At 39.5% G+C, this 13,947-nt stretch overlaps 1 protein-coding gene across 7 annotated transcripts in view; it reads left to right on the plus strand.

Moving 5' to 3' along the window:
* LOC111659004 (neurexin-1a) overlaps positions 1-13,947 on the plus strand; it is a 249,343-nt gene that overhangs the window by 208,371 nt on the left and 27,025 nt on the right. For 6 of the 7 annotated variants that reach the window (XM_023411798.2, XM_087175437.1, XM_087175439.1 and 3 more), the window contains 2 exons: positions 5,050-5,139; positions 6,577-6,896. In XM_023411798.2, the coding sequence (XP_023267566.1) occupies positions 5,050-5,139; positions 6,577-6,896 (410 nt within the window). The remainder of the gene's footprint in view (positions 1-5,049; positions 5,140-6,576; positions 6,897-13,947) is intronic. The other variant, XM_087175440.1, reaches the window with a different exon arrangement.

The raw sequence follows: 13,947 nt of genomic DNA on the forward strand, positions 1-13,947 counted from the left end.
GCATAATGTTTGGTGACCTTTTTAGCTATGACCAGTGCATTCATCCAAATGAAAGAGGGTTTTATGACTGGGACTCAATCCTCGCTGCTTGCCTCAGGTGACAAAGGGAAGCTAATGGCTTTTGACATGTGGTGGACATGGCAGAATGCACAGCAGGGTTAAATGCCTGGATGCTAGCATCTCAATCTTCAAACAGCAAATACCCTCAGTCCCCAAAACACCTTTGATACATGCAGATGTGCTGGTGCTGCTCATGACCTGGGTGAAGTCACTGAAAAGGGTATTTTTAATCGTTCATTGCACTATTTCATTCCCAGCGATGGAAAACGGATCACAGAATATTTCACGTTGTTAACGCAGATCTGCATATTAGGAACATGTTTGGGGTCAATGTGTCGTCAAAATGTAGAAAAAGAAATATGATAAATATAAGATGAATTTTGACTTGACTAATATGTGCTGAGTTATAAATGCTGTATGGAAAAAAGTGACCCACCACATCCTCACCAATCGTGCGACGAAGCTAAGTCCAGCTACCTTATTAGGCTCGTTGCAGACTAATTACATCTAATCACAATCACTCTACAGCTCCTCCTCCTCCCCCACCCCACCCCCCAGCACACAAAGCCATTATTCTCTCAGCTCGCCTGTAGTTTGATTAGTATCCATGTATGCCTCTAACGCACTCATAATAGCAGCCCTCAGCCACTCTTAGGCCACTCACAGATCAACAGTGATTATAATAAGAGTAGACAGCAAAGATAAAAATGATGGCTGGAGAGTGAGAAAGACAGAGAGGAGGAGATTATATGGGAGGGAGCAATCATTCTCAAAGCAAGGAAATAATTGCTTCACCAGGGCCTATACTGCTGCCCTCGTAATCTCATTAAAAAGGCTCGTACTGCATACTTATGGGCCATTAAAAGTCTTTAGCACAATTATTAGAATCTAAAATGCAAAACGCACACGCAGAGACATAACCAGCCCTTTCTATTTGTTGTAGTTTTGTCCTCTTTCCTTTATTCTCTCCCCGCTTTCATTCTGCGCCGCACACAAAAGGCCGGGCAGCAACAAAAAAATTCAGCCCCTTCTCCCGAGTCTTGGCCATGGAAGTAATACCATCACAATGGTGCTGCCAGGCCCGCAGGGTACAGTGCAGTATCCTATCGGAGCACCCAATGAACACACGCCACACACAAAGATAATGGAGAGGTCCCTGGCCTTATTCTTTTACTGTTATCAGAGCGTGGTGCACTTACAGAGCTCTCTGTCTCTCACTCCACTCCCCTCAGCTCTCACTTCCCTCTTTTTCTGTCCTTTCTCCTTTATCTGTCCAACCCTGCCCCCTATGTCGATCTCCCCCACCGTCCCCCTGTCCTGTTTTTCCACCTTGCGGTGCGGAGTCTGATCTGTGGGATACAAGAGGAGGAGGGTTAGCTTTATCCATCAAAGCTCCGTCCTACCTCCTCTGGTTTCCCCTCTGTTCTATCCATGAGCCGCTTCAGCCTTTTGTGCGAGCAATCATCATTGAGCATGCTTAAAAAATGGTGCAATGACTGCCACAGCCAGAGTATGGGGGGGAAAAAAAGGGGGAGCAGAATAATAAAAATAATAGTGAGATTTGTGTATGTCCCTCCTTTTTAATTCTCCCAGCTACATGAACAGAGGAAGCATTTGCATATTTGTTCATTTAATGTGGCGAGTGTCCTAGGGCTTGTAATGAGATAAATCCCCCACCTTATCTGACCACTTTATTAACAAAAAAAGAAAACAAATGAGTGAGGGCAAAGCGGGTCGGCTGGGACGGCTCAGCTGAATCGCTGCTGTCTGGCGGAGGAGATAAGCCAGACTGTCCCATACCAAACCAAATCATCACTCGGCAGCAGTCACAGGCTCCGCTCACAGGCAGGATGAATGGGCTCTGCTACTGCATCGAAGCCCAGGGGATAGCATTGTTTAACACTCCGGTGTCCCACAGTTGGGATCAATACATGATCAGACCTTGATTATATCCACACTTAATTAACCTCAGTATAAGTATAGACTGAGTCTACCACAGGGTGCAGAGCCAAACAGATAAAGAGCTACTGTCTTTGAAAATGGAGCATGTTCTTGCACAAAAGTAAAGGATTTTGGCACAGTGGCACGCTGTGTGTGAGGAGAAGTGTGTGTGTGTTTGCTGTGTTTGTGAGCGCCTGCCCGCCTGGATCTCCTATGTGTCTTTTCTGTTCGTTTCCTTGTCCTCTCCTTCGATAAATTGTCGTCATTGTTACAAAATTGTGATAGCAGCATCGGGAGAAACACAAAAGCTGTCATTTTAATCGAAAACTACAAGACATCCACAACATGTTAATATATTGTGACTGTCAAGAAACCAGCAGGCATTTGTAGAACAGAATTTGCACAAATTAATGATATATATATATATATATATACACAAATATATATATATATATATATATATATCCAGTCCTCATCGTCCTCCCAACAGTTCTAGGCTAACTGTTCCCCAGAGCCCAGTTTGATTTTGACCTCTCCTCAGATGAAGTGTCACAGTAGCAGGAAACAGAGAGGTGACATAACTAACACCCCATGACTGACAAATGGAGGTGACAGGAATTAACAAAGCCCATGAATGCTCCATGACAACAGCAATTAATTGATTATTCATTAATTTAACACATTCAGAATATAAGGAAGTGCAGCTGCATGTGCGCCTGCTTGTTTGGTTAGTCATTTGTTTGTGTGTAATTCTTCTCCTATCGTGCACAGCACTAAGGCGAATTATGTGGTGCAGAGCTCCAGCAGCCCCGCATGAGGGAAATACAGTGTGTGTGCAGCACCAGGCGGTATAGAGGCGTTACATAAGCCGAAAGCACCTGGAGGCTGGTGCGTTTTGCATCCACATACCTGAAAGTAGCTTAGTGGATTTCTAACTGCTGCATAAATTAAATTTATTGCTCAGTAATTTTTAGTTACAACAACACTGTCCAACCACAGAGTCTTAGTCTTAGTGATATTCAGATTTTTTTTTTTTTCTTATTGCCAACAAATCACATGAAAGGACCAAACCCAACAATGAATTGATCCTACTAACAGGTATTGTCTGTGTAACCAAAGCCTGATCTAGCTTATTCCTCTGTGCCACAGAGCCCCATTGTTGTCTCAACACAGAAATGAGCCACACTGTTGCACTGGCTCACACATTCTGTCATTATGATGAACGTGGACTCTGTGGTTTATTTTGATTCAATCACACCCTACACCGTGCTGCCAGAGGACCAAATGTGTATTAATCCTCAGGTGAAAACAAGTCCCCAACAAATGCACTATTTGTTCCCGTTTGAGTGACGTATATATCGTTAAGCATTTATTTAAAAATGTATGTAGTTATGACCCATTGTTAAAGACAGAGACAAGACTTGGGACTCTTTGCATGAGATATGTTGACAGTTTCAAATGCACAGAATGCCGCCAGCCTCGTCCTTTAACGCCATCATCAATCAGTAGAAGTGTAAGTACACATGAATGTACAAGTGAGTATAAGTCCACGTCCATTGCAGCTGATTTGTTGCCGAAAGGTACAGTGTCACTTCAGATGGCTGGACGTTGTTTCGGAAGTGTGGCTCTAACATTGGGAGATCTATATCAAATAATATACGCTGTGTCCCTGTGTGGCTTTGTTGTAATGCAGAATGTATCTTTCTGCGTCAATGTTGGGGGAGAAATGTTTCACTAAATCTCCTTCACGAGCCTTTGTGCTCCAACTTGGCACAATCAACTGCAGCCAAATTCCATGAGCTGTACAGACAAGCTTTAAACCCTTTTCTGTGTAGCTGATCCTCTACAGTAATTCAAGCTGATGCGATTAAAAAAATGTCTTTTTATGCGTCTTTTTTACCTCTAAGACCTTTCATCAGACCAACTGTGCATCTGTTACAAGGTTACCTCCTTTCTTTCATGTCTGCGCGATCCTTTCCTCTTGGAAGCTATTCTCCACTGAATCGTTGTTAGCTACCTGATCTTTTATCTGCCAGAACTGAATTAATATAGTTGATGGGACAAACATTGTCAATCTGCCGGAAGAAAGGATCGGACTGAATTCAATCTCAGCAGACAATACCAGGGGAAAAGCACTCAGAGACAGTGCCACTTTGCTGATAGTCTTCTGCTCTGGAAAGGTTATTGGCCTCGGCAAAAGGGTGATGCAGAGTTTGCCCTCATTAATGCCAAAGTGCCCCTCCAATGTTGAAATGGGTTTTTTTTTTTGTAGCTGCTCTTTCTCCCTCCGGACTCTTATTTGGTTTATTCTCTGAATCCTGTTGAGGAACTACTTTTTCATTGACTCTCACCTCATCAGTGCACAATGTTTAGAGAGTCAAACTCATGACTTCCTCCTTTACGACTTGTAGCTTTTGTCAAAGCCGTTTTTATGAAAGTTTCTTCATTGAATGTATATCTACCCTGACATTGTCTTCTGACTAGATGCTCTGAATGTATACTGTGTTAACTGTTGTATTGCATTTAGCTTATTATTTCATGTCAATTAGGCTATTTATAAATGGGGTTGGCATTTGTAATATGTTAAAGTTAAATTGTTTTATCCTTTAAACCATAAAAGGTTGATTCCACAATAAATTTAAATGATGTTCTTTTTGAAAATGTATATAACTAGTTTAAAAGCCAGTTAAAAAGCTATAGAGGGTCAAGACAAAGGGGATGGAAATATTTGGGTAAAGATTTTGTAATGGAAATGTATAAAGTTGTGATTTGGATTGGTTTATAACATAGTTCTATTAACTTAGATGAAACATTTCCGTGCTAGTTCACTTATTTTCAATTAATATAGGCCTAATTTGTTGGCTAAAATAAAATAAAATGAGTGACGTTTGTTCAAATAATGTTTCAGTAAATATTGTTTTTTTAAATATACAAAAAGTTTTAAATATAAAAACCTTGTGCAGTTGTACAGCTCCAGCATTAAGTATGAACATTTAACCTTTGACCTTACAGATTGTAACCAATGAAATGTCTCTTTAAACTTTAAAGGCAACAATGATAACGAACGCCTGGCGATTGCTAGACAGCGAATCCCATACCGACTTGGTCGAGTAGTTGACGAATGGCTACTCGACAAAGGTAAAATCACTGATTAAAATTTCAGATAAAATAATTTGATCATAACCAAGTTGTAGCACTATTTTGTAAATAATAAACCTAAAAAATAAATGTTCAGTTAAACTTTAAAAACAAAATGATTTGAACAGTTAAATTTAGTTTGTAGTGTTTCATACTTTTCATAATAATGTATTATTTTATAGATGTCAGCTGTTTTAATACGTGTTTATTGTCAACTTAAGGTTAAAGGGACTGTAAATATGAATTTAAATCCACTTACTGAAGTAATATCAGCATTGTTAAAATGTCTATAAATTACTGTAGCATTTTGCTGTAAACATCTAAATGATAAATTTAAAAGTTGTAGCTTAGTGATTAATTTGTCGCTAAGTGTTATTTGAAACACTTTTGAAACCTATACAGTATACATACTGTACAGTACAGTACTTAGTGTCATTTGATCTATTCTGACTAAACTGCTAGCAATGATAAATAGTGTGCAATATGAATTGGCATCAGAATTTTGAGTCCCTTTAACAGACATTGTAAATATGTATAGGGCATTAGATCAAGGAACTGTAATATAAAACAAACTGAGTGCATGCTTTGTTTTTTATAGTTCAATAACTAATTCATATTTTTCACTTAAAATGTGAAATGAGCCCTATCATTTTTCTGTTTTGTTTCTTAGTTTTTTTCTGTTTTCTGTTATAAAAGTTCTGTCATAAAATGTTCTTTTTTTTTTGTTTGTTTTTCATGTGCCCAACCATATCCATTCTAAATTTAATTTTTCCTGTTTGCTTTTGCTAAAAGGATGAACAGTTTCAAATTTCCCTGAAGTGTGTCCTGCTTCCTGTGAGATTGTACACGAGCAAAGTCCAATTCTCACTGCCTGCAGCCATTTTAGAATTTTTTTTTTTTTCATGCTTGCTGTGTTCCCAGTTTGTAAATTATAAAATTTGAAGGAAAAAATAAAGATAACATAAGCGAAGCATAATGAAATATATGCTTTTAGTTTTATTAGACAAATACTTTATATATTTGTCTTATTTCCCAGGCAATTTCCTGCAAACAAATTGCCCATTTATATTACTTTCAAGATTATGTTATCTTTTCAATTGTAGATAAATCTATTGCATTTCCGTAACATTACTACTTCTGATTAATCTTTCTTTCTTGTTGTTTTAGATTAGACTGCCATATTAGCAAAGCTGCATTGATTTTCTAAATCCTGTCTTTTAATTTTATGTTTTTTCTTTTCATAGGCATCTCATCATTATAACTGCAATAAATTACCAGGGTTTGCTTCTACAACCCGTAATTTATTGGTCTCATTAGCTACTGGGCAAATAATCTGCCTTTCTGTCTTTTTTTTTTTTTTTTTTTTTCCTGTTCAGTAAAAGTGGCTGAGTCCACAGTTCAACATTCTTGTATATATGTAACATTGTTTTCCCACAGGGCGGCAGCTTACAATCTTCAACAGCCAAACCACTATACAGATTGGGGGCTGGGAGCGAGACCGAAGTCGATCCTTTCAGGGCCAGCTTTCGGGCCTCTACTATAATGGCTTGAAGGTGTTCAACATGGCCGCCGAGGGGGATCCCAACATAAAGATCCAAGGCAGCGTGCGGCTTGTGGGGGAGTCGCCCTCCTCTATCACACCGCAGTCGAGCACCACGGCCAATCGCTCGGAGACGTCCACGTCCATCATGGAGATCACCACCACCACGGCGTCCAGCAGGCGAGTCAAGCAGACTACACCACGAGAGCCTCAGCAGGTGAGATCATCTTGTAAATGATTTTGTCGTAAGTGACTTTCAATCATGTCATTATTGTCTCTACTTGATCCGTTTTGAAATCGTTACAGCGCACAGCGTGAAGTTAAGCACATCCTGGATTAACATAATATATCTCATCATTACGCTCCCATATGAGGAATGTATGCCTTACTTTATCGTGTCACGTCTTTCTTCTCCTTGAGTCTTCTGACCTAAAAACTGAAGGAAAATAAGTCCATTGTTCCACCTATGGGAGCAGCACCACCGGCGCACTGTTGAGCATTTCTCCCTGTGCAATCAGATGTGGCACAGCATGGTGTGTGTGTGTGTGTGTGTGTTAGAGTGATAACCATCGTAGAGGTCCTCCATCATCTTTATCTGTCCTGCATGAGCAGTGCAGCATCTGCAGGAGCATATTACTTCTCAGACGTCACAATGTGCGACCGAACAATGCAATACAAAATGTGTGTCCCATCAAATGAAATGGTGATCAGAGCATTCTGGCGCAGTCACATTTCCTGTTAAATCTCTTTCAATACAGCAGCAGCCATGAATTTTAAATGAAAAATAGTTTCTATAACAACTAATTACGATGCCATTAAGAAGTGTCTTTGTGTCTTAGTTTGAATACCGTATTTGTTTCACACATTGTCCATGTCAGAATTAAATTCCTAATCCGACTGCATCTGCTGAGTTCTAGAGGTTCTCACACTGGAAATGTGAATTTGTACATTTTCTGGAAGTTCAAAACAAAACACTGACTTTATTTACTTTGCTTTGGGAATAAGCTGGCAACAAACTTCATTACAATCTAGGAATACCTGCGCACTGAACAGAAGATAGTATTGACTCATTTAGGTCACTAAGAAAAATAGTTTCGGTGGATTGTTTTTTATCACAACAAAAGAGAGTAGTCAGATTGCAGGAAAGGCTTTCATGCGCTGTTGGAACAAAAACGAAAATAGAACTTTCACTGGCCCACAGGAAATGTTCAGCCTGTGCAAGCAATCAAAAAGAAGACCTCATTGATAACTGAGAAATGTGCTTTAATTGTTCTAGAGTCGAATATGCTCTCTGGTAGCATTTACAATTGATTAACTACTGAGCATTTCACATCATATGAAAACTGTCAAGTTAAGCCCTGATAGGAAGCGAGAAAGATGTAGCTGCAAACATAGAGACCATGGAGGTAGTGAAGGCTGTACATGCAGGGGGAATACACATAGTTAACACGTGTGTCAGAATTTCAAATACTCTGTAAATATGCAGCAGGGAAAGCGTACACGGTAGCTTAAATTAAGCATAGACGTAGACTAAAATGACCCTTTAATCAGGACTTAATCAGCTTTTACAAATATAGTTTAAAATCATTTTGGATTTAACTCATTTTGGATTAATCGGATTGGGTAAAGGAAGATTATAGAATCTCCAGGAGGGGTTGGGTTTAACTTCATATTGAATAATATACACACAATCAAAATTATTTGATTTTAATTCCTTTTTTTTTGACAGATTGTGTAACTTTTTCTGTCTTTACAGCTTCACTGGGACAACAGTTAATACACTCACATCTCAGTCCATTCGAAGGGTTTTAGAAGAAACACTGTAGAGCAAGCGACGTGTGATGCTGATGTTGATTAGTTTGATTGTCCAGAGGTTACTTAACCAAGGTTCTTCAAACCCATTGAAATATTTATTTTCCCATTAAGACCTATTGTTGGATTTATCTATAATGAAATCAAAAAAAGCCTTGAACCTTGAATGTTGATGTATCTCTGAAGCCAGACTCAAGCTTTTATATGGAACATTCAAAGAAAAGCAAAGTGTCAGGTTTTTCATTAAGTTTAATAGACTGTTCAAGCTACAGCTGATATGAAATGACAAACTCCCACAGATTTCAACTTAGCAGCAGTAAAGACCCCATATTACTGTCCCCTAACTCTCTCTCTCTCTGTCTCTCTCTCTCTCTTTCCCTCTTTCCCTTACTGACCTGAGACCATCATAACAGTTTGTGTGAGCCTCTGCAGATGCTGACAAATAATACAATCATAAATATTGATCCAGTGGAATGGTTTTCTCTCAGCCTCAGCATGGTTCCTGAACCGTTGCAGGAGCGTGTAATGCAGGCGAAATATCAGACAATAGACTATAATTATATCCCAAGCTCCATGCAGTGTTATAAATTGCCACCAAGGAACCAAGAGATTGGCAGAAAGGAACAGGCTTGACAAGATGGATGCCCGTCTTTTTCAGGCCTTTTCATCTGGAGAGAAATAAAGTGATATAAATGACCGTGACAATTTAGAAACGCCGTGTATTACAGAGATGTGCGATATGTTTCGGGGCATCTATTTTCTGCCTTAGATGCCATCTGATTTTTGGATATCTGACGTTATGACTTTATGCTAATCAGATTCTGCTTGAATTGTTTAATCAATATGTTTTACCTTGTAGTCGGCTAATCATGGATTTTTGGGGGGGAATCCAAGGTCTCCTATTTTAAAATACGGTAAAGCATCAGGTGGGCTACCGGTAAATTTTTTGTTTTTAGAGACAGGTGTTTTACTAACACGTTATGTTGCAAACTCACCTTTCAAGTGGCATATAAAGGCTTGGAAGGAGGAGAATAGTCAAGGCTAACTGTGTTGGTTTAGGTGTTATCTAATGCATTCATAGAGAAAAAAAAAAAGGTCATCGGATTAAAAAGTTGCTCTGCGATGTAGGCGGAGAGATGAATGAGGCATGCAAAAACGTGGGCACTGGGAGATGTCAGTGCGTTCAGTTTGATTCAACGTGACGACCTTCCCATGGAGAGCTCCTGCGGTACGACATTACCGTCTCAGGACACTACACTTAGAAAGACATCATGTCTGGACTCCATAAAAAGAGATGGTGCATTCAGTGTCCTCTCCCTCGAATAGTCAGCATTTTAATCATTGTCCAGCTGTTCCATCTCCCCTCTGATGGCGAATGCAATTCAGTGAATGGTTTTATATCCTAAGAGCCTTACATTACTGGGACATGTGCATTTTTAGTGTGCCTGGCCCCAGTGGAAATGGGATGGCTAACACTGGCGGCGGCAGTATCAGGCTCTTACCATTAAAGTGAGAAGTGGTGCTGTGGAAAATGTATATCAGGCTGTCGAAGAAGGCACTCGGGTCCAAAATAATAAGGAAAAAATATCCGAGACCTTTTATAGCCCTGTCTAAAAATGAGATGTGATGGCTGAGGCACTTTGGTGTTAACTCAACACACATAAATGTTTAAGTTTAGTTAAAGTCACTTGTTGTAAGTGCCTGTTGCTGTCAATATCATTCCTGACTGTAACGCTGAAGCGGCAGTAAGAGCATCGTTATCTTCTATAATGTGACGCGTTTCCAACTGAAACAAGATATGTGGGCCACGTATAATTACAAGAAAGATTTGACTCAATCCTTCACATTTGGTTGGAGCACTCAAAAGAAGGCATGGCTTAACAAGCACGGCGCAATACCAAGCTGTAGAGGAGAGGTGACCTCCACCCACACCTGCCTCATCTGCTTTTTTAGGTTAAGAGGAGGAGAACAAAAGAGAATTCTTTTTTTCTTTTTTCTTTTTTATATATTTCTCTGCCAGCCTGTATGACCCAAAATCCAACAGTCACATGTTATTTAATACAATCCGAGGCATTACTCAAACCAAGACACATTTGACTAGATGCGTTTATCTGCACACCCCTGAGTTCAGATTGAGTCATTCTTTATTTTTTAATGTTTGCAGGATGGGAAAAATAGGGATTTTAACATAAGAAATAAAAAAACCTTTTAAAAAAACTAATAGTAACATCTTCCATGTGACAGTGGCTGTCGTATGTCTTTTTGCAATGGCCCACTTGTCTCCTAGAGAGTAAAGTCATTGCTAATAATCATTAGTACCGTGATTTTGAAGGGTCTGAGATGACTCTACCTTCTCAGGTGCCCCATCAAAAAGTTCTCTAAATTCTCCCCGTGGTTATATTGTTATTGAATACTGAGGGCCGTGGCTTATGGGTAACATTACATTAATGTCATTCTTCTCAAACCACTGGGTGTCCACTCATGCTTTATTAACAAGAATATTATCATCTTGGAGTACACTGGCCTAATCAAGAAAGAAATGCACCATGGGAAAAAAAAAAAAAAGCTGATGAGTCAGAATTGTTATTTTAATAGTGATTAAAATTTTACATTTGCTTAAGGGATAATTGGATTGATTCAATTCCAGGACTTACAACCCACTCAAATACACAGATAGTAAGTAATAGTGAGATTTAGCCTCAATCTTACCTTTATTTTGATCATATCTAAAGGTTCCCTGACTAACAGATTCTTGGCTCTTACATGTCAAGTATTCCCTGGAGTGGCTGTGTGCTCCCTGCCCTACGTGGGAGAGGTAGCTCACTGTATGGGCCGAACTGTCATGTCTTAATGAAGTGTCTGCTCCCTGTGGTGGTGCCTGGTCACATCTAATTAAACCATAATGCACTTGTGTACGCATTCACAAACAACACACCGGCTACTGTACACATACACCAAGAGGTGCCCCTCACTTCTCTTGTATATAGATGGTGACTTAATTGGACTACTCCTTCCTCACTTTCATTTATTTATTGTTGAAAATAAGTGCTTCGCCCATTGCACCTAAAGGCGGAAAATTTTGTGTGAGCTAATTGGAGAGAAATTTGAGATATACAGTATCTGCTGAGGTCAATTTGGAGCCCAAACTGCCAACCCACGCAGGTCTAATAGCAACACTAGCTGCCAATGGTGAGGTGCTTTCAGCGCTTTCTAGCTCTCATTAATCTGTGTCTGTCGTCCTCAACAAAACTTTTTCATCATTTTAAATTGTGACAAAGCTGAATTTCAGGGAAAAATTTTGTGCAAGCTCTCCTGACGTATTTTTTTTTCATATACATACAACAGCAACTGATCTGTAAGTGTTGGATATGATTGTAATACCTGCTGAATACATGGAAGCTACAGCTTTTTTTTTTTTTGGAAAGGTCTAGTGGACAAAATGGAGGAAAATGCCAAGCTGCAGAGAGATAGCATTTAATACCAAATGATGTTTAATCAAACCAACTCAAGGGTAAAAGATAGAGTTCTATTTAGCTGTAACCCTCCCAGCAAAAAAAAGAAAAAAAAAGAAAAGAGAAACTCAAAAGCCCTCTATCTAGAAGAGCCATTGAGAGCTCTTGACAGTGATGGATACGCACCTGCATTGCTCTGTATTATCAACCCTGGCCAGCACACATACAGTGTATAAATCTCACGAGTGGTCATAGTGTGAGGCTGCCATCCACCACCAGTGCAGCCTGCAGGAATATCCTCTAAAGTTGGTATTGGCTCCAGCATCATGGAGAGACACAAGGACAGAATACTGCAGGATGCAAACGCTGTAAAGTAAAATATAACTGCTAATCACTTGACATTTGACTGGATGCAGCAGACAACCAGGAGATGTACTTCTCAAGCATTTTTGTAAACCACAGCATCCCTTCGTATCCATTTTTTCAGTGCTTGTTAATATGTGCTACTTATTTCTTCTTATATGAAAATATAAAAATGTATTTTGAGTAAATGTCACCAGTTTCTGTTGTGATTAAAAGTTAAGAAAATGTACATTAAAACAAGGCTAAGAGTCTAAAGCTATGCCAGCAACTCTTAAAAGCTGCACAGCACTTAAAGTAATAACATGCTTATGTTTAGCAGCTAATCTTCACTAGTTCTGTTTAGCCTGTTAGCATGCTAGCATTTGCTAATTAGCTCGAACCACAAAATAAAACCAGAGGCTGATGGGAATGTCATTAGGTTTGTAGATGACAGATGAAGTCAGGGAACCAACAAAAAGCATTAGACTTTGTCCTGAAGGAGCCCTGAATATCTGCAGATAATTTCACAACAATCCATCCAATAGTGGTCAAGGTATTCAAAATCAAAATTTGTCAGTAGGATTTCTGCACTAGGGACCTGGAATAACAAAAATAAGACAGCCCTCTCTCAACTAACAAGCATTGTCTTGTACAGTATTCAAACTGACCTCATCCGACATTTCACACCTGCCATGTTTCTTTCATAACCTTTTTGCAATGAGCATTTTCTGTTTTATAGCTTGTTGCTCTTGGAAAATCAACAAATGCAGATTATAGCCTGTTCCTAGTGGGAATGAACGGCCACTGTGACATATCATTGCCACCAAATAGCCAATTGGCCTCACTTTTTCTGAATTAACCCTAGGTGAGGTGGGTGTAATGGCCATTCAGGGGAAGTGAGGAACATTCAAAACACATTGTGTGGGCCATTTCATTTGCACTCACAGCACATGTTTCAGTTCCAGATGAACTGGCTTGTCGAGGCTCTGTTTGTCTTGGTCCCTGAGACGAGGGGCAGAAACCTGGCCTCTTTATACTTCACAGGGATAATCGAAGATTTGTCATGCTGCACTGCTACACCTTCAGTGCAGTGTTTGAGTAACTCCTAGCCTCCCTCACTGGCTCTATAATAAACACACTATAATAAACTTAGTGTCAGAGTAATCTTGTGGTGAAAAATCTTCTGGAACTTAGTACCCAATAACTGCTCAGTCTGCAGCTTCTCTCCCTTTTGTAATCATCCATGCGCCATGTCTCTTTATTGTGTCTGCTACTACCTTTAGGCATTGTTGTGATTGTGCTGATACTGGTAGGGATTATTGTTTTACAAGCTAAGGCTGCAATAAGTCTGCACAGCCTAGATTTAATACTAATCCTGCATGCATCAATATCCAGACCTGAGACTTATCTTGGGTATTAAGCACTCCTCAGGCAACTGCAAACATGCAGTGCAGGTTCTTTAATTGTGCTACAGGATATGATTCTTGGATGTAAGCTTAAGGATGTTTCAGCCTTCATTTGGTTCCAGATGCGTCATATTTGTTTTTACAGTTTGACTTTACCCCTGTGATCTTTAGGATAGATTTGACCTTGAGCAACACATATCTAAAACCATCATCAAAACACCAATGCTGCAGCTTCTCATTCATATAGATGTATAGT

The sequence above is a fragment of the Seriola lalandi genome, unplaced genomic scaffold, assembly GCF_002814215.2.
Source record: "Seriola lalandi dorsalis isolate HSWRI2012SDOR001 ecotype SW California unplaced genomic scaffold, Sedor1 jcf7180002054470, whole genome shotgun sequence".
NCBI lineage: Eukaryota > Metazoa > Chordata > Actinopteri > Carangiformes > Carangidae > Seriola > Seriola lalandi.